This window comes from Homarus americanus, unplaced genomic scaffold (assembly GCF_018991925.1).
Source record: "Homarus americanus isolate GMGI-L3 unplaced genomic scaffold, GMGI_Hamer_2.0 scaffold39155, whole genome shotgun sequence".
Lineage (NCBI taxonomy): Eukaryota > Metazoa > Arthropoda > Malacostraca > Decapoda > Nephropidae > Homarus > Homarus americanus.
This window is the reverse complement of record NW_024737042.1, coordinates 10,662,470-10,690,098: the sequence shown is the minus strand read 5'-3', so window position 1 is coordinate 10,690,098 and position 27,629 is coordinate 10,662,470. Positions and strand designations below refer to the sequence as shown.

General features: G+C 38.1%; 2 protein-coding genes across 2 annotated transcripts; one reads left to right on the top strand and one right to left on the bottom strand.

The window, feature by feature from the left end:
* The first annotated feature begins 5,142 nt into the window (after window positions 1-5,142).
* LOC121872795 (SCAN domain-containing protein 3-like) lies at window positions 5,143-5,583 on the top strand. The gene has a single exon (XM_042375852.1). The coding sequence runs from the start codon at window positions 5,143-5,145 to the stop codon at window positions 5,581-5,583; it is 441 nt and encodes a 146-aa protein (XP_042231786.1).
* An 11,965-nt stretch (window positions 5,584-17,548) lies between these two features.
* LOC121872710 (protein SYS1 homolog) lies at window positions 17,549-26,621 on the bottom strand. Its single transcript, XM_042375714.1, has 5 exons — window positions 26,564-26,621; window positions 22,534-22,609; window positions 21,411-21,503; window positions 20,167-20,234; window positions 17,549-18,427 (listed from the first exon to the last, which is right to left on the bottom strand). Exons 2-5 carry the CDS (start codon window positions 22,600-22,602, stop codon window positions 18,190-18,192), a joined length of 468 nt encoding a protein of 155 aa, XP_042231648.1. The 5' UTR covers window positions 22,603-22,609; window positions 26,564-26,621; the 3' UTR covers window positions 17,549-18,189.
* Window positions 26,622-27,629: the final 1,008 nt, after the last annotated feature.

The following is a 27,629-nucleotide window of genomic DNA, read 5'->3' as shown; positions in this document are numbered from 1 at the left end:
TGAGCTTTTTCTGAGAAAGCATCCTTTGTTTAGGTCAAGGGAAGGGTTTGTGTGCGTCTGATGTATTCTATCTCCTATGTAAACCATTCGTATATAAGCAGTAGCTGTGTTCAGGCAAGAAATGCATTTTCATAAATTACAGTACTGTACTTATACATAATATGGTTGGGTTGGAAAGTAACTTGGGTTTAGATGATACAGGGGGAGTTCAAAGTTCACTCATATCAAAAATGCACTCACTGACCTACCACAGCCTATTCAAATTAACTAATAAGCCTCTTGAAGAGTTTACCAATGATTAGCCAATTCCTAACAACTGTAAGCGTGTTAAACTCTCCAGGAACAAAATTGATGTAAGTAAAATGCAGGTCTGCCAAAACCTGCAGTGTTACTTTTCGTATTTACGTGCTTTTGGTACATATAGAGACCAGGTGGTCATGACATCATAATACAACAGCGCCAATCAGAGTCTGTATTGCAGTACCATATGCTAACGCTCGCTCAGGTTTGTGTATTGAACAAAAGAGTTGCTTAACAATGCTTATTCTAGCCACGGGCGGCAGACGGTAACCACACACCGAAGATTTGGACTCTGATCCGGAGGTGAAGATCATCACTGTTTATAGACCGTGACATTTTATCTTTTTCTCTCAAATTACTGTACAAGTAGAATTTAAAAAGAACTGCCTTTGTACAAAATTTGATGATGATGTCTGAAAGCGTTTGTTTTTATTGTATAAACAAGCAGAAGTACTTAACACTCTACCATCGACGTACTGTAGGTGATTTGTGTAGGTGAGTGAGCCGTGACACAGGTAGACCAGCACACCTGCTGCTGCTCTCCTGGCCTGGTCGATACACCCGCCCTCAGTGTCGGTTATTTTCATTTAAGGGATGGTAGTTCAGGGGTCGCCAACCCCGTCAGTCGAGGTGCGTATCAATACTCTCACATCTGTCATTTTCGACTAAAAGAACAGAAAAAGAGGTGATGGTAACAGTTCCGTCCACAGTGACCTGTTAACAGTCTATCGCTCTGTAGACGTAGCTGTAACTCGGTTATCCTTAAATTTAAAGACTCCGTCGAGGATTGCCTGACATCCTAGCATTTGTCGTCGACCCTCGGGTTGTTTACACTGCTTCACTGTATATCTTCAGTGAGTCTTTTAGAGAAATCTAAACATGGTTGGAAGCATAGCAATATGTTTACTTCGACGGAGCTGTAACCATTGCACCCCTTTAAAAAGAAGCTGTTATTTTTATTTTAGCATATCATCCATTCCTTTTACTATAATATCGACAATAACAGAATATTCAGGTGACGTTAACAAAGATATTCAAGGTGAATTTCTGATAATGTCTCAAAAAACCCACACAACTGTACTGCCGGGCGGTGTTGATCACTCAGGACAGCCAGTGAGAAGCTGTGAGTCGCTACGCTCTGGGAGTCTGTGTTGGGTTATGACACTTATTACCACATTCCTTAATATTTTCATTATACACAGATCAACTTGAAATCTTAGTACGTACAAAGTCTCAACTTATATAAATAAACTCAGTAATGAACAATATTTACAATTTGCCGTGTGAATAAGAGAGAACAAATCAATCCTCTCACATGGTAATAAAAATTTATTAACTTTTGACGCGGAGGACTTCAAGTGGTGAGAGAACACTACCCAAGAGACTGTGGGGTACGAGTAGTTTGGTTCATACTCAGGATGGGATGGAGAAAGGAAACTCACAATGTGCTCTCTGTATACATGTTGTATTGGATGTACAATGCAGCTTGGTGCTGGGAAGTGGCAGCGTGGTTACAAGCGTGATGTAGAGAGAGCTGGTTGGTGAGGATGCTCAGAGGAGGACAGCTTGTGGGTCGCCATGCTCGCCGGCGGGAGCGAGGGCCGCCAGGCAGCGGCGGAGGAGGTGGTGTTGCTTGCTGCGGCTGTAGCTAGAAGAAGAGAGAGGTCACCACGAGGTCAGGTCTTAAATAGCGGAGGTAGGCGTGGCTTAGTAGTTGACCTCCGTCATGTAAGGCGGCGCTGGTTGACCTAGACCACGAGGCATACACTGGGGAATTCGTGGGGTCGGCTACTCAGCGACAAACAGCGTTTGTAGGGGAGAAATCCACTACAATACTCCCTCCTTCCCTCCAGGCGGTATAGGAGACATGTTGTCTGCAGGGTTGCATGGCACATGTGAGGCAGAACGGGCGGTGCATGCCACATGTGAGCCATAACGGCGATGGCGTGGATGAGCCGGCCGCTAGAGACAACTGTCTAGATACACAATATCTGTGGGAGTAGAGAGGGAGAAAAAGGGTGTGTGGAGGCGATGAATGTTGTGCTTCCCTCACGGCAGGTACAGAGTCGTCAGATGCGCCTGCTGGGGTGTGTGGGCCTGGGTCAGGAGCAGGGGCTGCGTCAGCAGAAGCGGATGAGGGCTCGTGACAGCAGCTGGGTCCATGACAGCAGCAGGGTGCAGGACAGTAGCAGGGAGTACCTGAGGGAGAAAAAGAGGGGTGTGTGGGTCCGCACTCAGGCGCATGGGCCGCGTCGGGAGCAGGGGCTGTATTAGGAGGAGCGGCAGGGGGTACTGCTGGGCCGGGGGCGGCGTCTGAGGCAGGACGGGTGTGCTGGGGTCAGTAGGACGTGGTGCTTGGGGCAGGAAGAGGAGCGGCTGTCTGCTTAGAATAGCAGAGCTGCTCTAGGGTGTCTAACCTGCTGTGTAGAGACGGAAGCTGTAGAGCCGATGAGAGCTGCTTCTGGGTGGATAAGCCAGTCTTCCATGTTGCTTGAAGACTGGGAGCGTGATCTGTTTCTCCTCCATCCTGTGTGAGTGCGAATCTCCGGGGGTCACCATTTGTAGGGTTATGAGATGTTTGGGTTCACACTCAGGATGGGATGGAGAAAGGAAACTCACAATGTGCTCTCTGTATACATGTTGTATTGGATGTACAATGCAGCTTGGTGCTGGGAAGGCAGCATGGTTACAAGCGTGTTGTAGAGAGAGCTGGTTGGTGAGGGTGCTCAGAGGAGGACCAGCTTGTGGGTCGCCAGGCAGCGGCGGAGGAGGTGGTGTTGCTTGCTGCGGCTGTAGCTAAAAGAAGAGACTGGTCACCACGAGGTAAGGTCTTAAATAGCGGAGGTAGGCGTGGCTTAGTAGTTGACCTCCGTCATGTATGGCGGCGCTGGTTGACCCAGACCACGAGGCATACACTGGGGAATTCGTGGGGTCGGCTACTCAGCGACAAACAGCGTTTGTAGGGGAGAAATCCACTACAAGACCATACTTCAGCAGTACATCCAGTAGTGTGGGGGTGGAAACCTTACCTATATTACTCCGGTGAAATGTACACGAATTTATATAGGTTGAAGTAGTTTATAATATTCGGAGCTACATAACTGTGGATAAAATGAAAATATTTAGGTGGTTGACCTTGTTAAAAACTGTATTTTATGCAAGACGGTAAGTCATCCCTCGTCGCGCCAACGACAAGGCCAACAGGTGCTGTGCCTGGTGTATGAAATGTTGCGGTCTCTCATATTTCATCTAATAGTTTAAGATGTGTCTGGTAAGATTGGGGAATTACTCGGGAGAAATATTCCAAGGATGGAGGCAGAAAATCATTAATCCTTGTCTGACTCACAGAAGCATAACAACCCCCCACTTCATTCCGAACAATATCCAAGGCACGTGTTGACGAGTAGGTAAGGGAGCTCATGTGCGAGTTTGGAGATCAAGATAACTTCAAGAACTGTATAGGAGGAACTGATTTCTGTGTATCCCACTTTTAGGTGCAGTAGCAGCAGAAATTATGAGTGATGTGTACAGGAACATGTTGTGAGATAATTGTCTGGGTCTCCTTGAATCGCACCTTTACGAAATTCTTTGTAGATTACATTCAAGGATCGATACAGTTTGGTGCATGAGGTGGGCGATGGCATAGTGGCATAATCGATATAAAATTAATCAACATCATAGTTAATTAATGCGCTGTAAACATTTGATGAAAGATCAATTGCGAAAATAATAATAAGACTGTATGACAGATCACTGCTCCTTAGAACCCCAGAGATCTCGTGAGATAATTCCCCCAACGATAGTCTCTGCTACTCACATAACTGAACCGTAACAATAACTTCAAAATGTCATAAATTTTATCGTCTGCACAAGATTTTCTACACACACACAAATTTTATAAAAGTGACGACGAGAACAGAAGAAATTGAAGTCTAGTCTATCATGACATTTAATCTTAGATTGTCTAACTCTAGACTCCCTATCCTTCGAAACCCATGGGGGGGGGGGGGTTAACTCGTCCTGGACCTGTATACAGTACTGCTCGTTGGTGACTGGTGAGCCAGGTTCTCTCCCAGTCTTCTGCACACGTCCTTGGCAATAATTCCTCTTCTCTCACATTTATTCAGTTAAGGCTGTTGAGGTATTTTTTATCCCAGTTGTTATATTTACCTAAAAATAGTAAGCAGCCATAAGTTTATTGGTGACTTGTGAACACATGTGTTGCTCTGTTTGTTATTCGCAAGTTTTTAATTCCGTTTGTATTTTATCAGAAGTTGGTGGTGCTTAAAATCATGTGGTGGTAACAGGTGGTTATGGTAAAGTTGTATTTATGATGATATTGATTTGTTTCTTAATAATCATGTGTTTATGATCATGATGTGTTTACTATAATGCTGTGGTGTTTGTTGATATTTACTTAATAATTATATGGTGGTGTTTATGATCATGTTGTGATCATTGATGTTTGTTAATAATCATGTGGTGTTTATGATCATGTGATGTTTGTTAATGATATGGTGGTGTTAATGATCATGTATGATTGTAGTCACTTGTAGTGTTTACGAACTTTACGATCATATGTTTGTTATTGATCATGTGGTTGTGATTATCATGATGTTGTGGTGTTCATGAGCACGTGGTGATGTTTATCTTACCTTACACGTGCCTTATGTTTTGTTCACAGATTTGTGTTGTCCACTGCACATCAAATAATTCGCAATGAGTGCAAAGAAGCGGAAGTATCTTGACGAATATATTCGATTTGGATTCGTGTCTCTCCAAAAGGGTGACACAGAGGTCCCCCAGTGTGTGATATGTTACAAGACTCTGAGCAATGATGGAATGCGGCCCTCACGCTTGGAACGCCACTTGAGGACAACACATCCTGCTCTAGCTGACAAGCCCAAGGCATTCTTTGAAACAAAAAGACACTCCTTGAAGCAAGTTAAGTTGGACGGCAGTGGGGCATTTCGGCAACAAACTTCAAAGGTTGTTGAGGCTTCCTATGAGATCGCCATGTTGATTGTAAAGAGCAAGAAGAGCCATAACATCGGAGAGCTTCTCATAAAACCAAGCATACTCCGTGCAGCAGAATACGTTCTGGGGAAAGATAGTGCAAATAAGCTTTCCCAAATTTTACTATCAAACGATACAGTCAAGGGAAGGATCGATGAACTGTCTCAAGACATCAAAGATCAAATTCTCGACCAAGTAAGAGATTCTCCTGTTTTGCCATCCAGTGTGACGAAACGACTGACATCGCTCAGTGTTCTCAGCTACTGATGTATGCTCGTTTCGTGTCAGGCAACAGTGTAAAAGAGGAAATGCTGTTCTGTCACCCCATGGAAAGTTGTACAACAGCAGCAGCTATTTTTCATGATTTATCAAACTTCTTTCAGGAAAACCATCTTTCGTGGGAAACGCTGGTAGTGGTGTGCACTGATGGAGCTCCAGCCATGCTTGGTCTGCAGTCTGGATCCATTACAAAGGTGAAAGAAAAAAAATCCGTCTGTTGTAGGTACACACTGCATACTTCATCGTGAATCCTTAGTATCCAGAACTTTACCTGCTGAAATGAGGGATATCCTGAACGTGGCTATCAAGGTAGTCAACTTTATCAAAGCTGGAGCCTTAAACAGTCGTCTCTTCAAACTGCTGTGTAAGGATATGGAATCTGAACATGAAACCTTACTTTTTCACACGAACGTACGATGGCTATCAAAGGGGAACATGCTTGGACGGCTTTATGAACTACGAGAAGTAGCAGCAATATTTCTTGATTCGAAGCAGAAGGCAGATCTCCATGACAAGTTCCAGTCTGAAGGCTTTCAGCTATCTCTAGCTTACCTGGTGGACATCTTCGAAGCGTTGAATGCTCTCAACCTTAAACTACAAGGGAAAAATATCAACTTCATCATGCACCTCGACACCATTCGAACTTTCATGGAAAAACTCGACCTCTGGAAGTGTCGAATTCAGCAGGGAAGTACAGCCAGTTTTAGTAACTTGGATTCTGCTCTCATTCACGGTAACCTTGATTCTGAGTTAAAGAAACAAATAATCACTCATCTAACTGACTTGAAAACAGAATTCATCAGATACTTCCCAGAGATAGATGAGAAGCTTGAAGCCTGGAAATTCATCAGGAACCCATTTCAATGTGAAGTAGCTGATGTTTCGGATGAAGTGCAAGAGGAGTTTCTTGAGTTGAAGTTCAACTCCACAGCTAAGGAAGACTTCAAAGAACTGGATCTTGAGACGTTCTGGGTCAAGTACCTTCCTGTTTATCCTCTGATCTCACATCAGGCTCTTCGGATTCTAACTGAATGTTCGGATCCACGTATCTTTGTGAAGCTGCATTTTCCACGCTCGTTGCTGTCAAGACCAAGTACAGAAACGGCTGAACGTTGAAGGGGATTTACGTTGTGCACTCTCTGGCATTCAAGATCTAGTAGCTAAGAAGCAGTGTCAAGTATCTCACTAATTTATACTCAATAAATAGACTAAAAACACAACTTTTTTATTTTTCTTTAAAATCTGGGAGGGAATTTTATTCATAGATGTAAGGGGGGCGTGGAGGGAAGGACCAATTCCTAGAGGGGGCGTGGTAGTGAAAAGGTTAAGAACCACTGCTCTAGAGTGACGGTAGCTAGACAGTGGACAGCCAGCCCCATCATCGGTAGTGAGTGAGAGATCTATGGTTTTCTAATTATTCGGGATTACACAAACCTTGAAAATAAACTGAACACTCGTGCCCGCCCCGTAACACAATGACCCGGTTAGACGCAGCAACTCATGACCACAAACATGCAGTGCACGATCACTAATTGGTGGCCACGTTAAGTGTTTGAGTATTGTGTACACGACATCTGTCAGTCTGTCCTCACTCTTCTTCAGTATCCTAGATGGCAAAATAAGCATAATACGCCGAGCAGGTGTGTATGGTGGGCCTGGCAGATGTGTGGTGGGCCTGGTGGGTGTGTGGTGGGCCTGGCAGGTGTGTGGTGGGCCTAGTAGATGTGTATGGTGGGCCTGGAAGGTGTGTGGTGGGCCTGGTGGGTGTGTGGTGGGCCTGGCAGGTGTGTGGTGGGCCTGGGTGGTGTGTGGTGGGCCTGGCAGGTGTGTGGTGGGCCTAGTAGATGTGTATGGTGGGCCTGGTGGGTGTGTGATGGGCTTGGCAGGTGTATATGACTCTAGACTTATCACCTCCGTCAGTAAGTAATGTACAGTACTGAATGTCGTAGAGGCAAGAGATCCGTCTTATGTCAGAAATAAATTACATATTTGTATGTAACCAACAGTAAACAATGTTTTAAAATATTACGTTGGTCATTGTGGTATTCTTGAGTACTGTACTTAGTGTACTAGCATCGACTTCAACGAAATAGATAAAGATAAGGAGCAGAATCGTTTATAAAAGATTCCCTATCTTGACTTAGTCCGTGCTAAATGATTGTATCTTATGAGGATATAATCTTAGTGCTATTTTTTGTTATTTTGAATTTATCTTGAGTCGACCAGGTGGGTTCATCCTTATATCTTTAGTTAAAACCAACATTCATCATAATATAATCATTCGAATAATCTGATCTCTGATCCTGTATACAGTATATTAATACTCAGCAGAACGAGTGACTTGTTGTTACTAGTACTTTATTTTACATCTCTAACATAAATAGATAAATAAGACTAGACAAGAGAGCACTTACCTCGGTGCAGTGCTGCCAAGAGTCTCATGCGCATGTCAGGGGTTATCATGACAGCTCGGTGCATGGTACAGGAGCTAAGATTATGAAACATATATTCTCCATAATTAGTATGATAAGCACTATGGTGAAATTAACTGGATGAGACTGAATACTGCATCCAGCAGATTAATTGTTAAAGTCAAACTGCCCTTCCTGACGCTGTTAACACAACACTAAGAAAAACTGTCGTTCATGAAACTGCTACAATTAACAGCTTCTGGCATTCAAACAGTTATGGCTATGAACAGATGGATAAGTCATCCATCCTAAAATTGGTAAAACTGGCAACAAGAGTCATGAAGCTCCCAGTAAGAGGAGGCCCACAGCACAGACAACCTGGCGGGCCGGATTACCGGTTTGGTAACAACTCGTTTGGCAACCCTGCGAACAGTTCATGGCCACACAAAAAAATTCTTTGTTACCGGTTACTACCACAGTGGAGAGTCGATATTGCTGGAAGACTGGACGTGCGTGTGGCAGTACTATCAGTTAAGCGTTTGTGGGAGCGAATAATAACAGCGGCTTCAGGAAATACCACGCGAGGTTGTGTTGTGGATTCATTGATTTTAATATAATAAACGGTTTAACGTACAATGGAAGTGTCATGGATTTTTAGCTCTTTAGAAATAGGGTTTACAGTAATCAGTTTCCTATGCAGTGAGCATCTGGTAATTGGTTGTGCCCTTAGAGGACTTTACAGCGTAACAGCGACATCTCTATTACATATACAGTATTATGAAAGTGGGTCAATTATATTTCAATATTAACCTTAAATCGGTGGTTTGTTTATAATTACAACTTTTAGGTTCATACTGACTCGTTGTTGAAAGTCAAGCGTCTCGTCCCGTTGGAGTTTCAAATCTAAATTATTTAACTAGAGACCTTAGAATTTATTGAAATTTAAGGCGAAATTGACGTACATGTTCGTCAATTTCGCCTTGATTTCAGCTAGTTTTAAGAGCTTAAATTACATGTAATTACGGGGAAATATAAGCAGTTTTGAGTTCTTAAAATTTTTATGTAAAACTTATAATACAGAAAAGTCACATTTGTGAGTTCATAAAATTCAACCATTCAAGATGACAGACGGAAAATAAACAATGAATTATCTTTTACAGTAATGTGTTATGAATAGGCTATAGCAAATGATAATTAATTTACAGTACTACTTTATTGTGATGTATATGGTAAACAATTAATGGATAATTATATTAAAGACTTCAGTTGCCAATGTCAACATACAGTATACTGGAAAGAAGAATATACTGCACTCTACCTTCCTTGCTGTATACAGTATATCATGAAAGTCTACGGTCTCCCCATACATCATTTCACTTGTTCTGTTAATCCTCACTGGTGATAACAGCATCAGCAGCAATATTAACACAGCAGGAACAATAAAAACAGTACCAACACAGCGGGTACACTAGCAATAACATAAACACAGCAGTAACAACAACAAAGTAGCAGGAATAATAATAATAATATGTAACGGCAATAAAAACAAAGCAAAAGGAACAGAGGACACTGGGCAGCTGTCGTACTCCTCATGCAAGTCGCTTCAGAAATGTTCGTTCATGGCTACTTCAGCAGAATTTCTTAAACTACCGAAAATATATATACTGTATATGCTTTTTTTTCCCTATACTGTACTGCGTTTGACCACGGATCTCGCTGAGTATAGCAACAGTCTATGTCCTTATAAGACTACTACTGCACACTTCTCATCTTATACAGTATATGTGATACATGAAAGAGAGGGGTGGAGGGAGGATTGGGGAAGCACCTGAATAGAATTAGGAATCCAGATAATAAAGTCCTTCTGAAATTAAATGTATACTGCATATCCCATATGTAGTACTGTACTATTCTCTGGCATAATACTGAACAAATGTTTTTAGTGTAATCAGGGAAATAGTCACAGTGTAGTGCTAACTCGGCAGTAGATTGAGATGTACAGTACTTGATTATGACAAGTACAATTTCACTTATTAGGAAGTGTATAATATGTAGTACAGACTTGTGGGACAACTAGATGTTTGTAATACTGAAGTTAGCTGCAATTTGTGACTTACAGTCTCACTGACAGATTTCCCAGTTCTTAAGACCTAAATGAGAGAAATTCATAAGCCTTTCGAATAAGTAAATCATATATTCAGGTCTGTTATTCTTGCTCATTGAGATTCCATGTATTTGTAATGATACGGGAACTCACCATCAAGCTATTGTGTAATTTACCTTATTGTAAATACTTTCAGTGTAATTGAAACGCTGAGCTAATAGTGTACATAGAGTATTACAAATTAGTCCTATGGCTAACTCACTCAGGTTGCCATCCTCATGTCTGAGGGTTGGCAACCACATTCCTCCACTCCAAGCATTTGTTAGGATGTCTTTACTCAATGTCCCTGATTATGCATTTCTCCAGGGAACCAGTTTTTAATTTAATTCATCCATCCCAGTCACTGCCTTCCCTTAGCCCTCCTACCTTCAAATTTGCCCATCAATATTTCTCCCAGTATCCCTTCATCCTTAACTATGAGGCCTAAGTATCTTATAATTAGCCTCTATAAAATTCCAGGCTGTCATGGTATTCAATGAGCTCAGATTTTGCCATTCATTCACCTAAGGATTGTATGCTGTAGATCAGGTATGGGCAACCCGTGGCCTGTGGGCCGCACACGGCCCGAACCACGTCTTTAAGCGGCCCACGGAGTGATTGAGAAATTCTTTTTAATGTGACCAGCGGTTCAGGAAGCTGCAGTCAGCTTATGGTGAGTAGAGCAATATTTATAAAAGTATATTCTCCACACACAATTCATTAGTGTTTCATCACCTAAGAGTAAGTACAAGTAACTACGAAAATGTAACTGAAATAAGTACAGTACTGTATAGTATAAAGTCAACAATATAAACATTTTAAATTGTGTGAGTTTACAGACCAAGTTCGGCACATCTGTTTGATGGATTACCGCTATATGGCAGTGGGTCACTTGGGAATTAAGTAAGGTTGGAAAAGTCCAAGTGGGGTCAATGGCAGTGGACATTATTTTGGTGGGTGTGTCTCATAAGAAAGAAAATGTTGTAACTGTAGGGATAATCAACACATTCACAGACTGCTCCACTCACCTTTTGTAATATGCCAAGAAATATTAACATTTAACTTAAAAAATTATTCTGACGGATGTTTCCTATATGGGAAAAAGACTGATTGTAAACTGAAAATATCGTAAGGTGGACGTGACAATAAACTGTTTCACTGTCCGTGCTAATATTGTACAATACTTTTAGCATTACTTTTGGGTTAGGTAGGATATAAAATTTGGTGGATTGGCCCGCAGAAAAATACATAAATCATAATGCGGCCCAAGACTGAGGAAAGGTTGCCTATGCCTGCTGTAGGTGATACTGAATGGCCAGACAGGTGAACAAAATTGTGATACAGGCAGTCTGATTAAATTGAAAACTGATACATGCATGGATGAACATGATGATTGCATGCTTTACTTTTTAATGAGCGCATAGAAGGGTATTTTGGAATACATAAAGGAATACATATGTTGGTACTATACTGTATGATTTTTTTTTTTTTTTTTTTTGTAGATTCTACATTAACTTTTTATGGTTTTGGGTTTATTGAAACAAATCTTCATTTATTTCTTGGGAAGCATTTATGTATTTTTACTTTAATAAATATGAGATATGATACAGTAATACTATAAAATGAGTAATCATGAATTTATGGATGAAAATAAAATCGTAACATGATGAAGTGGTGAAGTTTTCTGAAAAACGCAATGTTAAATTTACAATCCAGGAATGTATCAAATTACACTTTGCTGATTACTGTAAGTCTGGTTATGATAAGTACTGCATACAACACAAAGGATCCCTTCAGCTCTTATTACTGTATTTTTGTTAGAATGGCTTTGTTTTCATGCATTACATTTTTATTAAACAGTATTCAAAAAGTAAGAATTGTTCTTGCAGCTGTTGCAAGTTTCTCGATAAAGTTTTTCAAAGTCTATCACATCCAGTTTACACAGCCAAAATTTCCATGAATTAATATCCATATACTGTACTGTACTAATCAGATGCTCTTACTAGATCCATTGTTTCTTCACAACTTGTCTGAAACAAAGTCTATGAACCTTTTACTTATACAGTACTAAATGCCCTTCCCTATACGATTATGTAATAATTTTCATAAGATCACCACTAATCCTCCCTTACTCCATCCTAACTACACTTTTGTCTCCTCTATTTCCTTTACATTATATTTTCTGTCTCTTTACATTTATATGAAACAACAATTGCCTGTTTTATCTGATCATATATCAAATATCCTTTCTGTTATTTAGTCCTACTCTGTCTCAACATTTACATGACATTTCTTGCCTCACTCTTTACCTTCCATGCACCGCTATAACAATACTTTAACCAACATACTGTGCTTGCATCCTTCCTTCCTCTACTATAAAATCTACCCCAAAATTATTATGTTCTAATCTAATCTGTCCTGTAATCCTATTGACTTGGCACCCACCATTTACATTTCACCAATATCTGTCATATTCCCTTAATGTACTGTATTACAGTACAATATAACGACTAGCATACTTCAGTAAAATTATCTACAAAGTTTGTAATATTTGCTCTAGTGAGGACAATGCTGATTTTTTTTCCAAGTCAGGGCTCCAGACTAAGGTGACCCTCCTCACCCGGGGGATTGTCACCCCATAAAATCGTGGATGACGATGAGCTGATTACCTTTCTAATAAGCAAATTTAATATTACTTTGTCACATTAAGTGCACATAATACACTTACAGTTGACCTGACCTTTTGACCCATCAGTCAATAGGCATGTTTGTACAATATCCCTTGTAAAGTTTAGTGAAGGAACAATATATAAAACACAAGTTATCTTGTGGTGACCAAAGGTTAACAAAGAGCACAACATTATATGCACAAATACACTACTAAAAAAAAACAGGATGTAATACTGTATATAGTACATTCATTAGAGTAATATATACAATATTATAAACTAAGTTCTAACTCTAAATTGCATTTCTTATTCCAACGAAGCAATATTAGAGATATGGTTATGATTTATGAGTTATTTAAAATGTGATGTTCTTGAAGACAAGTAGACCTGTGTTAAGAAATATACTAGTGACAGTTACTTCAACTGTAAGACTGTTTAAGATAGATAAAAAATCTTACGAGATTCAGCAAATGAACAAGAAGGGATCCTTTTTCCTATTAAACACCAGACATAAGCAAGTTACATAAATATACAGTTCAGTACAGTATTACTATTATAGCCATAACATAATTACACATACAGTTCACTTTGGTTGATTCACAATGAAGTGCACAATTTCACATTTTATATACGGTAAATAACTAATTGCATTTTTTATTTTCATCATTCACAAATAAAAGTCACTCAATGTCCACTCTTTATATTGTATGAAAGTTTATGACATCTCTTCTGCATAGTTCTAATTTGGAAGAATGTACTGTACACAATAAATGAACCATAAATCCACAAGAACAAGAAAGCATGAAATGAAGGACTAAAGTATTAAACCCCATTGCATGTGAAGTTACCTGCATTTACTACTCAACCCGAACACCTCCTGCTCTGTTCAGGGGGGTGTCTGTGATCTGAGCAGAGATGTTGTCCTCTTAGGTCAGTGATTGCCTGGGAGAACAACAGTTTATGAAAGAAGTTGAAATCGTGATCCAGCTATGCTTTGAATAGCTAGTTGGTAAACAGGCATACTGGGACAAACTCTGGAGCCAAAAATAAAAAAAAAATAAAAAAAAAATAAATAAATAAATAAAAATAAATAAATAAATAACATATATATATAAATAATATATATATATATATATATATATATATATATATATATATATATATATATATATATATATATATATATATATATATATATATATATATATATATATATATACAGTGGTCCCTCAGTTAACGACACAATTCTTCCACAGAGTCGTTCGTTAACCAAATCCATTGTTTCAATGGGATATTGGGTAACTGGTTCCAGCTCACAGAAAAATACATACAGAGTAAAAAAAAAATGCAGTAAAGTACACTTACTTTGAGGTGTGTATGTAGAAGGTTCCTGGTTGATGATGATGATGGGAATTAGAAGTGGGGGTGGAGGAGAAGGAAGTGGGGATGGAGGAGAAATCACCTTTCAGGGTACCCATGCTTGATGCCGTCATTTCACCAATAAAATTTTAAGTTCACTAGGTGTAATTCAAGATTATTTTATTTAAATCAACACTGCACTGCACTGCACTATATATTATCAATATGTTAACTAAATTTCAGAATGACCAAATAATTTCAATGTAAAAATGCAAAAATATTCAAGACACCAACAAAATATATACTGTAATCACTCCACTGTCAACAGAGCCCAACTGACGCCTGGTGGCTGAGTCAAGCGTCTGATGGGTGCACAAAAAAACTAGCTACCTGTACTGCATATATTATCAATATGTTAAATAAATGTTAAAATGACTAATAATGTTAATATAAAAGCAAAAATATTAAAGAGCACAACTTTCTTGATATTTACTCCACTGGAAATGAATGTAAACATAGAACAGATTACTGAATTGGCAGACTAGCCCATCAGCTGATGCTCACAACAAAACGTGATGTTCGTAAGGATTTAGTTAATCAATTTTTGTTCGTTATCCGAATTGAAGAGTCTTATGGAAGGTTAATTTGTTAACCGAAATTTCGTTAATGATTGAGGGATTCAAGTCAAGCAAACAAGCTCCAGGGTTCGCCTTAGCACTACTTGCTGACTGACAATACAGTGGGTTTTTTAAGGACAGTTGGATTGGCATCCAAGCTATTTTCATTAATGCCAGTTTACCAGAGCAAATACTCGTACTTGTTTATGCATCAATCTATGATGACCTGACAGGAGAATGCTTCTACCCCAGATTGAAGAACACTCACTAGACAAAGCTGACTCTGCCAGAGGGTGTTTTGGAAAGGCAATCCTGCAGGTCACTTGTCAAATGACCTGTGGGCTATGAAAGATTATTTCTGTACAGTATTCCAATTCATTCAAGACATATAAATATTAGTATTCACTGAATACAGTTTACTGAACAATCAAGAGGACACAAATAAAATAAAATATATATTAGGTATTTCTCTAGAGAAATATAAAATATTAAGAATATTTATTAATGCACGACTGAAAATGGTGCAGATTTACTACACCCAAAATAATCTGAAATTCTTTATTTAAGTTTTCTATATCAAGTAAGTTTGCCTTTTGGATACCATTTACTTCTAAACTTTGGTATAACTAGTCAGTAAAATTGCTGTGCTACACTGAGACTAGTTACTAAACTTATCATCCAGTCTTCCTCTGTATAACCTGAGAGAACACACTGCCACTACAAACTTGTAATTAAGCCAAATGTTAGTCTTCAAATCTGCAGTACTAATAAAAAATATTTTGGAAGCATAATTTATAAAGCTTATATGAAGGAATTGGCAAACAGTAATGGACGGGACTGCTCAAGTATGCAGAGTTGTATGGGAAGATGAGGCCACCTTAGCAAACTGGGCTGTCTGGACTTCAGGATACTGTATTTCCTGGTGGGGCAATAAAAGCTATTTGTAGGTTCCTAACAACACAGGGAATTCTCCCAACATTCAGACAACCCAATCCACCCGAGACCACCCGCACAAAAATTGAAACCTGTAATGCTGTATAATTTCATTCTCTGTTAGCTTTTAAAAACATGTACTGTACAGTATAATTTCAGAACTGAACAGGCTTCAATGCATCATTCTCTGCCAGTGACAATTATGACTGAGATAAAACCTTTCCAAAAAGCTTTACCTCATACTTGTGCCCTTCTCGTGACACCTCATGTTCCAACCCTGCTTCTCACTAACTCTCCTCCTCAGTACATTTGCTCACACTCACTATCTTTTTAAGTTCCTTCACAACTGCATTGCTGGGTATTTTACACAACACAATAATATACCAAGGCCAACTAATTACAAGCATACAAGGTATACAAGTTAACCACACATGCACACACCATATTTACAAGTACAGGTTGTACCTCTCTAGTCCGGCAACCTCGGGACCTGACCGGTGCCGGACCATGGAAATTCACCCTTTTCCTGGATAGATAGTGACTTGTGCTTATGCTTGGTAGCACTAGCACCACTTTCTCTGCATCATGGTCTCTTTGAAGACATATTGAAGGGTTAAATGTCGTATAGTAGCTTCTCAAATTTCGCGAGTTTTTAATTCTTAACGTATTTTATTGGAACACCAAAAAATAAATAAATAAAAATTTTGACGGCGGAAACTTGAATTTCGATGAGTTTGAACGGCCCGCCAACGTGCAGATGACATGCATAATCGTGTAAACAGCGTCATTTCTCTTATGTACAAAAGATTCATTATTGTTTATTACTGAATGTCTTTTTTATTGAATTAATGTTTATGTGTGAAAAATGAGCAATACAATTCATTAATAATACGTAGAATATTAAAACACGAGGAAATGACACAGCATTGTTTTCGTTGATTACAAAACCAGTGACTGACTGGTTCTACATATAAAACTGAAGAAAATAAGACCTTGGCTGTAGCTGTAGTAAAATTAATATGGTTGTTTTAAGTAATGTTATTTAATGTTAATAAATGGAACAATAGAAGTAGCTAACGATAATGGTAAAGAAAAAAGAGAGATCGCGTATGTAAGTGCGCATGCGCACACGTGAAAACATATCATCATTACTTTACATAAGAATATGAAAGCAACACTTATTTACTGTTCATATATATTTTAATTAATGTTTCTGAATTTGTTTTTATTGGATTAATGTTTGTGTGTGCAAAATTAACAATACAATTTATTAATAATACGTGGAATATTAGAGGAGACGAGACGGCTGCCGGCATTGTTTATGTTAAAGCTTACAAAACCAGTGACTGATTGGTTCTATATATAAAACTGAAGAAAATAAGACCCTGATTTTAGCTGTAGTAAAATTAAAGTAAAAAATTAATATGGTTGTTTGAAGTACCTGTAATGTTATTTAATGTTAATAAATGGAGCAATATAAGTGACTAACCATTAATGGTAAAAAAAAAGTGAGACTGCGCGTATGTAAGTGCGCACATGTGAAAACATATCGTCATTACTCTACATAAGAATATGAAAGCAACACTTATTTACTGCTCATATATATTGAAGGGTTAAATGTTGTACTCTGTATAGACAAGCAGAGAGAGAGAGAGAGAGAGAGCAGCCGAACTGCTGGATGTAAACAAACCTTAATTTCCCGCGGCTTTTTTTTTTAAAGGGATTAGCCCACCCGGGCATAGGTCACTGACCCACATTGGGGCCTGAGGGGCAAAAATTTAATACTCCTGTAATAATAATAATAATAATAATTCAGATAAGAAAAAAAAAAGAAAAAAGCTGCCTATCTACCTATTGGACAAACTAAAATCGTTCCGGACCACGGGAGTTTCCGGACCACAGAATGCCGGACTAGAGAGGTACAACCTGTATGATCAAAAGCAAAATATTACGAGAAGTTTAATGGCAGTACCATAATAAAAAAATTTCTTAAACTATGAAAATTGAGGCTGATGTGATCGTAAATTTCATGACGTAAAATGTCTTAATGAAAAAATAAATGCAAGTTCATCCACCCTTTCCCCCGTATATTTTCTGTAAAAACAATACTTCCTCAGGACACTTTCCACAATGACCAACACACTTATTTCCATGAAGTACAGTGCCCATATTTAAGACACAAGATATTAATACTTCTTATCAATCAATTCAATGGGTGAGAGGTGCAAAATTTAATTACTGATTAGTTTATGGCTAAAAACTTTCTTCATATACTGTAGTATAAATAATCTTCATATAACATGTGAATATATTTACAGAATCACTAACCTAGTGCAGGTGATTAAAAGGTAAAGCTTGCATGGATTTCATGAAAAATAATTATTGCAATACAGTACTGCTTTTACTTTAGCAGATAAACAAGATAACACTTACGTAGACAGAAACATACTGAATAAACTGTATTACAAATCCACTTTAGAACTCATCACTGGAATGTGCTGCATCTCAGTTCTCATACACAAATATTCACCTAAAACACACATTAAAGTGATGGTTACGAGATTCAGTAGCCATACAGAGGGCTGTGAAGGAAGATGGCCATTATATAGCCAACAACCCAGCAGGTGAAGAAAATGGGCAGTTATCGTGAAGTCTAGACACTGTTTAGTACGTTGAACGACCTTCCATAATCCTAGTGACCTGCAAAATATAAAATGCATGCACAACATTAAAAATGAAAGAGCCACCAACTATATAATTCTTTCAAACATCAACCATAGAGAAAAGAAAAGAACATTATTTTCCTATCATCAATTTTAATGCATATTGTAATTACCAAGAGCTTCTTCCTCACAACATCTGATAAGGTAAAAATGAAGTATTTCTATCAACTTAAATCACAGAATAAAGACCATAAAATTGAAATGTACAGTACTTACCCTGTCAGAGCAAGTACAGTACTTACCCTGTCAGAGCATGTACAGTACTTACCCTGTCAGAGCATGTACAGTACTTACCCTGTCAGAGCATGTACAGTACTTACCCTATCAGAGCAAGTACAGTACTTACCCTGTCAGAGCATGTACAGTACTTACCCTGTCAGGGCAAGTACAGTACTTACCCTGTCAGAGCATGTACAGTACTTACCCTGTCAGGGCAAGTACAGTACTTACCCTGTCAGAGCAAGTACAGTACTTACCCTGTCAGAGCAGTACAGTACTTACCCTGTCTGTACAGTACTTACCCTGTCAGAGCATGTACAGTACTTACCCTGTCAGAGCATGTACAGTACTTACCCTATCAGAGCAAGTACAGTACTTACCCTGTCAGGAAAGTACAGTACTTACCCTGTCAGAGCATGTACAGTACTTACCCTGTCAGTGCAAGTACAGTACTTACCCTGTCAGAGCATGTACAGTACTTACCCTGTCAGGGCAAGTACAGTACTTACCCTGTCAGAGCATGTACAGTACTTACCCTGTCAGGGCAAGTACAGTACTTACCCTGTCAGAGCAAGTACAGTACTTACCCTGTCAGAGTATGTACAGTACTTACCCTGTCAGGGCAAGTACAGTACTTACCCGGTCAGGGAAAAGACAGTACTTACCCTGTCAGAGTATGTACAGTACTTACCCTGTCAGAGAATGTACAGTACTTACCAGGTCAGGGAAAAGACAGTACTTACCCTGTCAGAGTATGTACAGTACTTACCCTGTCAGAGTATGTACAGTACTTACCCTGTCAGAGCATGTACAGTACTTACCCTGTCAGAGCATGTACAGTACTTACCCTGTCAGAGTATGTACAGTACTTACCCTGTCAGAGTATGTACAGTACTTACCCTGTCAGAGTATGTACAGTACTTACCCTGTCAAAGTATGTACAGTACTTACCCTGTCAGAGCATGTACAGTACTTACCCTGTCAGAGTATGTACAGTACTTACCCTGTCAGAGTATGTACAGTACTTACCCTGTCAGAGCATGTACAGTACTTACCCTGTCAGAGTATGTACAGTACTTACCCTGTCAGGGAAAGTACAGAACTTACCCTGTCAGAGTATGTACAGTACTTACCCTGTCAGAGCATGTACAGTACTTACCCTGTCAGAGCATGTACAGTACTTACCCTGTCAGAGTATGTACAGTACTTACCCTGTCAGAGTATGTACAGTACTTACCCTGTCAGAGTATGTACAGTACTTACCCTGTCAGAGTATGTACAGTACTTACCCTGTCAGAGTATGTACAGTACTTACCCTGTCAGAGCATGTACAGTACTTACCCTGTCAGAGTATGTACAGTACTTACCCTGTCAGAGTATGTACAGTACTTACCCTGTCAGAGCATGTACAGTACTTACCCTGTCAGAGCATGTACAGTACTTACCCTGCCAGAGTATGTACAGTACTTACCCTGTCATGTACAGTACAGTACTTACCCAGTGAGAGCATTAAGGATAAATGCTGCCATCACTGCACGTCCATGTACTTCTTTTATCTGGATCTCCTGTAATCACAACCATTACAAATTATTATTATTATATCAGTCATGCTCAAAATTTAAAATAAATAAATAAATAAACAAAATAAATAAATAAATGTACAAGCACCCCCCTGCTTACATCAACCCCAGGGGCCAGAATCAACAGCAGCACAAGACTCCCAACTCTACCATACAGTACAGTACTATATTGTACGGTGACTTTTTTTTACTGCAGTACCTCATAAATACTGTACTCAACCTCGTGTTATTTGTCTGACACATCTACTTGCAACTTTGACTAGATACATCTACATTTTCAATCAAGCATGGCAGGTATCACTAAAATCATGCACAGGCTAAGGTCGTCACAATCCACGAACAACTACTAATGAAACTTGTCAAGGGTGCTTCAGTGAGAGGCACATTTATATTTAAATCATAAGAGTTTGGGGGAGGGGGAGGAATTTAATTAATCTTTTTGTACTATACAGATCAAGTCATGTGATGAGACAAAAGCCTCAAATGACTCATAATAGTTTTTCTTTCTCATAGACAATCATTATTATATGAAAGTACAGTAGTAGAAAAAACTGATGGGAGATAAAACAGAAAAACTCAAACTTATCTTAAATTAATCAAATTATTGTACACTTGCACACATATCATCATAGTTATAACACAGAACTCCAAGGTTTAGGTGCAAAAAGAGATTTGTATGAAATCACTTTTCATTTAAAACATACATCACATAGATACAAACTTCTAATGAGGGTCCAAAGAAATTAAATTTTTGATGCATGATACTTTTTCTTTGTTTTCAGGAAATTACTGGTTGTGACATCTGAAAATCAAACTAAATTCAAGATGGAAATCCAGTTAGCACAGATGTAGAAAGACCATCACCCACTACTCAAGTAACACAAGCTACTTTACTCCATAAAACCTTCTGCCACAGCCAGCCACAAAATGTCTATTTTAGTCAAGTGATAGAAATACAAAGGGTGCATTGGTACTGGCTCCGTTGCACAAGTGTTGACTTTACCACTGTTACCCTTGTGTAATACTGTAGTTATACAAGGGCCAAGTACTGAAAATAAACTCATAAGCATCTGAAATTCTATACGAGTTACAAAATATGCCAAACAATTCTCTTATTTCATGGAATTCCATAACACAAGTGCAATTAATAGGTGTCCTCACCTGGTATTTAAAGATGCTGTCAAGTGATCGATGATTGCCAGTAAACAGATCAAGTATGGCTATCCACATGCCAAGTCCCACATAAAACACAGCCTGAAATAGGATAGCAGTTATGTAAACATTAAAATTCATATGATGTCAAGCTTGATTCTGTATGCTTTCCAACCCAATATTACCAGTACAGCACTTCAAATTTACTGGAAATACAGTACATAATTAAATATGTTACTTAGATACAGTACCGGTACATATTGTACAAATACTGTGGGAAAAAATGAGGATTTAAGTACAGTATCAACTTCATAGACAGTGCTGTGTATCACTGTGTCTACACTGAGACAAGTGACTGGGATCTGAAGTGTTGCTGCAACAAACACACAGATGGATTGGTTTGTTCTTATGTCATGCTAAGTAGCAAAACTCTCACGCCTTCACCCCATACAGGATACCTTCTTACCAAGTTACAATTACCATCTACTTTTCAAAGCGAGTCATCTGTATTTCCTGTTCTTTGAAACAAATATTTTAAAGTTTATAGTGCTTCTGTCTAACACTGACAGGTATACTGTATAAACAATGTTCATTTGAACTCCAATTTTTTATCTGCTGGCAGAGAACTACACTCCTCTACTTTCTCATACTCTACTGTACTGTATTCCTTTCTAGCCTCCTATGTTAAACCTTAATGAAAATGCAGGATAAATGAATCCATGACTGGAAGAATTAAGGGTTATCCTTACAATTACTCATAAGAAGGAGGGGAAGTAGAGTAAACATAAGGTAAAATTCAAGCGGAAATAAAGGGAAGAGAAAATTACATCATGTGAAGAACAATGTTCACAACCAAAGATGAGAAAATCAATAACATTAGAGGTCCTTCCTTTCACCCATAAAGGAAATACTTTGGCAACAAAGGCAAATTGGTCTACAGTACTCCCTGAAACATCTTTGTTGACAATGAATTATTTTAACTTATGCAGTAAAAACCTGAATGAACAAACATAATGAGACAAAACACTAAGGAGAGAGTTAGGCACTGAGTGCGCAATACTGTACAATGACAGCAACAGTGGTATACAGTTGATCTGATAGGAAGTATATCTAGCTGAACCAATAACCATACCTGCATAGTAATTATTTGTGATACAATGAGTGGCGGGTCCCATATTTTGTATCGAAAGCGTCCAGCCATTATGAACCTGAAAGAAAAAAACAGAGAATCGATTTTAATATTCCTATTTCTAGCAAAGCCTGTAGCCCAGCTACTGTTAATGTGTAAGCCAATTAGGTGTACCTGGAAGAGAAGAACACTCACTAACTGGCAGCTCAGGGCTAATATTATAATTATCACCCTTAAAATCATTTATGTAATGAAAACACAGGTCGCACTCAAAAAACAGATCTAAAACCAGCTGTCTGCTTACCCAGTATTGTAGTACTGAACACATATTGCATCCGTTGGGGTAGCCATCACGATTCAGAGACAATTCCCCATTTTGGATTTAGTTTCTGCCTGATTAACCACAAACCCAAATGAGGGACAGTGAGCCTTGTGACTTTTGGCTTAGCTACAAAACGCCTGAGTACAATACTCCATTAAAGAAAAAATATTTGAATTTTCTGGCGAAAAGGGGGTCCGGACCTCCCAGGAATGCCCTTGCTTGACATGGTACCATCTGCTAGGATGAATACTATTGTAGTGGGTCCCACTTTCTCTGAACCCGGTCTATACTTCTATACTTCAAACTTAGGTTGGATGGATATAATTATGAACGATAGGGGTTGGGTGTAAATGGGACTGCTCAGTATGGGCCAATAGGTCCACTGCAGTTTCCTCCATTCTTGTGTACTGTACATGTATACAGTAGATACAGTACAGTACTGTACTCCTTTACCTACTGGTTAAAGGTCGGGATTCAAAATGTTTAAATTCAAGTAATTAATGTTAGTTTATAACCCTTGAAATAATTCAACACATTAAGAATATTTAAAACATCAGTTACGCTGTGCCTGTAAATTTTAAATCACCTTTATATACATTTTCTCGGCACAAGGAAAACTTACATTTTGTTAAAATTTCATACAAAGATACTGCTTTACATGCTGGTTAAGGATCATGGTTTAAAATGGTAAAATTCAAGCAATTACAGTACAGCAATACCCATATACTGTGAAGAATAAAATTGTCTTATCCTTTCTTCACTGTCATCATCAATTTATGGCCAATTTCCGTACCAATAAAAAATTGTAATGAATGAGTCTTGAAACTGGATACAGAATGGCTATTTGCAGAATAATATTTGACTACAGTGCAACAAAGTTCACACCAACATTTCAAGTTAAGGTCATTCCATCATAATGGTGGTTACAGTCAAACACAACTTATTGGAATGTTTATAGATACACTGGACCTGGGTAAATATTAATCAGAGACAAAAAACAAATTGTCTGGACATACAAGGGGAGTTACCCTACAATATGAGACCAAGTTTGAAAGATTTCCATTTGTGATCTTTTCTTCAAATTTATTCAAACATTGCATAATGGACATTAATGCAACCCATGTTATCATAGCATGTAGCATTAGCCCAACAGTTCACATATTAACAGGAGCAATCTAATTGAGTGACATACTATACTGTATATGACCAATAATATAGGCTACAATATTGGTTCAAACATGTTTCCTAGTTTTTCCAATACCCTGTAGTACGTATACACAAAAAAGTCACGTAACGATACCACATTTTTTGCAATAGGGTTACTGTGCAATTTTTAATATAGAATCAGGCATTTAAGGTGTAATAAACAGGTTACAGTGTGCATTGTGGTTATCATTTAACTATATAATGTTGAAGCACAGTAACATCATGTAACTGGATGTTATAATATACTGTAAATATACTGTAGGCTAATTGCATAGTAACTGGGAATTATTGCTAATAAATATATAAAATCTAAACTTTGACCTGACCCATAAAATAGCAATACAGTACATACTGATGAAAAATAGGAAGAAAATAAATATCCAAACAAATAACGCATCGATGGGTCAGTAGTCAACATTAACCGTAAGTTCTGATATGATAATCATTTCTTGTGTATATTCTTCATTTGGTATATAATTAGGCGCCTAGGCGCGCACTATTTTGTCTTCTCGGCAGTAATGCGGAGGTGTCTCATTCTTGGATGTAAACAGGCAATCATATTGGCGTACACTGTATTTCAAAACACTCCCTGCGCCGCACTCCGACCGAGGCCTATGCTCAGTGTACTTTAGCAGCCGCACTGACCGGGCGGTTGCTGTCATGCCCACAAAAAATTTAAAATTTTACCATATCATAGTAAGTTTTTTCTATTTTATATGCCAGGGCATCTGGGGGGGGGGGGTGGGCAGAGCCCCACAGCTAGGAAGTTAGGGAAGGTTAGGTAGGTTTCTTTGATTAGGTTGGTGAGGTCTTCTAACATCACTTCAACTGTTTGTTCTTCTTATCAACTAAGTTTGGGTTAAAATTATAAATAACCATTTTTTAACACATTTGCCATAACTACGACAGTATCCACTATCAAACTCAGTGAAATTGTGGAGTTTTTATAAACGTTTTCGATTAAAATTTGCCGGTGGGTCAGTTGTCAGTAATTACGAAACTTACTGAGGAAAATATAGTAATAAAAGGCTAATATGGAGGACTTCACAGCTGACAAGTTATTTGTTTTGATGTTTATATTCTTACAATATTTTCATCATTGAGTTCTGATATAAGAATTATTTTTATGGAAATGGCTTCATTTGGTAGATAATTAGGTGACTAGGTGCGCACTACTTTGTCTTTCTCAGCATGATGCCAATCGTCTCCAATCGACACCAGTCATCAGTGTATGTTTATAAACCACAGGGATCAGATTGTTGCTCTCACATCCACAAAAAATGTAAAATTACACCATAAAATAATAAGTTCTTTCTGCTTAATACGCTGGGGGGTCCGCCCCCTGGCTAGGAAGTTAGGTAAGGTTAGATAGGTTTGTTTGGTTAGGTTGGTGGTCTTCTATCAATGCTTCTGCCACTTGTTTTTCTTATCAACTAAGGTTAAGTTAGGTTTAATTTATAAATAACCACCTTTTAACACATTTGCCATAACTACGACAGTCTCCACTATAAAACACAATGAAATTGAGCCGTTTTTAAATTTGTTTTCTATGAAAAATCAGCAGCTGAAACGTCGTAAATAATTACCAAAGGAAATAAACATCAAAACAAATAATGCGTCAGCGGGTCAGTCGTCAATATTAACCCTAAAATAATACAAGAAAAACTTATTCCTACCCATTTTTTTTTTCAGGTGAAGAAACATTTACCCTCTGTAGAAAAATGTTCACCAGTTGCTGATTATTGTACACAACTGCCATCCAGTGTTACCTTATTATCAGTGGCAACACAAGCATATGTTTACCTTTCAATTATCAGTCCGACTAATTACCCAAATGTACCCAAATGTAGCCGCAATGAAGTCAAATAATGGGCCTACATGAATAAATCGGACTGCTAATCACTTCTCGACTGGTATTTGGCGTCATAAAGTCACAAAAAATTGGTAAAATTAAGTTAATCTGAGTTGTGTTAGGTTAGGTTAGGTACATACACTCGATCTATTAACTCAGATTAAATTAAGTTTTCCAATTTTGTTTTTTACTTTGTGACACCAAATACTAGTCGAGAAGTGATTGGCAGTCCGATTTATTCATGAAGGCCCATTATTTGACTTCATTACAGCTACATTTGGGTAATTAGTCAGACCCTTCAATTATTGCCTGAGAACACACAAACCCAGAGGCTCCAGATGGACAAACAACACAAACTAACTCCTAATGAAAGTATCCAGGTAGAAACAGGATATTATGATATTAAAACTATCATTTATCCATTAGTTACAAAATTAAAGGATCAGTAGGTATTTAATTAAGAATATAATTAACATTCTTAACTATTGAATCATATCATGTTAAGTACTCCTAACCCGTCAGTACATTCTATAGCTCCGTCTTACTATCCTACTGCTTAAAAATACCTAATTTATATAACATTATGATTAAAATTAATGGTTTATTCTATATCATTGGATGTAAAGTAAGTTAGAGGGAGTAGAGTGACTTACAGTGTTAAAGGAGCCTGGCTGATGTGTCGTCACTCATCACTGTTGTTGTCATGACAGGAAACGACCCAGTAACTTAATTTCATCTTATTTAGCAGAAAAAAAAGGTTGACTGTGCGAAAATAAATAAGATAATTGTTTTTAATAATTGTAATGCAAAATTAAACCGAATACTTTTGACAAAATTTATTTAATAATATATATATGCTTGATCCCTACAGAGGTCAGGGGTCACCTTTACTCATCCTACCAGGTTTTATATTTTTTCCAGGGACACAGCTCTGCCCTTTTAGCTTCAGTTTTGTCCCTAAAAAGCTATATAGCCAAAATACCTTTTTTTTTTATCTTAATACTGAAAGGTCCTCACCTGTAACCTGATTATTTGCCTGACTTTAGCTGCCCCTTTCTTAATCTACAACCAGTGTCTCTTTTATTTGCAGATCCCTTTATGATAAAAAAATTGTTTTATGATTCATTGCTTTTATATTGTCCCCTTCATAACTAATTTTTTTTACCCCCCCCCACCCAAAAAAAATTCCATCTGTTTATGTTTTGAGTTGCCTACATATATTTTTTTTTCACATTGGAAGCAGTCACTGATTACATTGTTACTGCATTAATTCTACTCTATGTTCTTCAAACCTTTCCACTTTATCTGTTGGCCAAGTTTAGTAATGTCGTCTGATATTAGCCAAATTTAATATTTTTTAAGTGTCCCCCATAAAGTATAAGGCCTTATCTGTCTGACTCTAAATCAGATAACTGGCAAGTTCATTATATTTACAGACACTACAGTTGCCTGCCTGCCGGTCAAGATAATATCTCCATCAGTGTTGCTCATTTCTTCCTGACATCTTAAAGTTTATTGTTTTAATGTACCGTACAGTATCAATTTTTTTCTTAGAAATTAAAAAAAAAATAGATTTGCACATTTGCTAATAATATAAATAAAACAGTATGTCATCCTTTCCTTTCATTAACTAACAAGTATATCCAGAGGCCTAACACCCTGTGTGAAAAAGTATTTCCAGAAAGAATATAAAGAAATACTTTTTTACACAGAGGGTGG

Excerpts from the sequence above, each read along its gene's own strand:
- LOC121872795 (XM_042375852.1), top strand. The coding sequence starts at position 5,143 with ATGCGGCCCTCACGCTTGGAACGCCACTTGAGGACAACACATCCTGCT.
- LOC121872710 (XM_042375714.1), bottom strand. The coding sequence starts at position 22,602 with ATGGCTGGACGCTTTCGATACAAAATATGGGACCCGCCACTCATTGTA. Across the intron at positions 21,504-22,533 it reads CACAAATAATTACTATGCAG|GCTGTGTTTTATGTGGGACT; the intron begins GTATGGTTATTG and ends ATCCTATTTCAG. Across the intron at positions 18,428-20,166 it reads ATCCTTAATGCTCTCACTGG|GTCACTAGGATTATGGAAGG; the intron begins GTAAGTACTGTA and ends TATATTTTGCAG.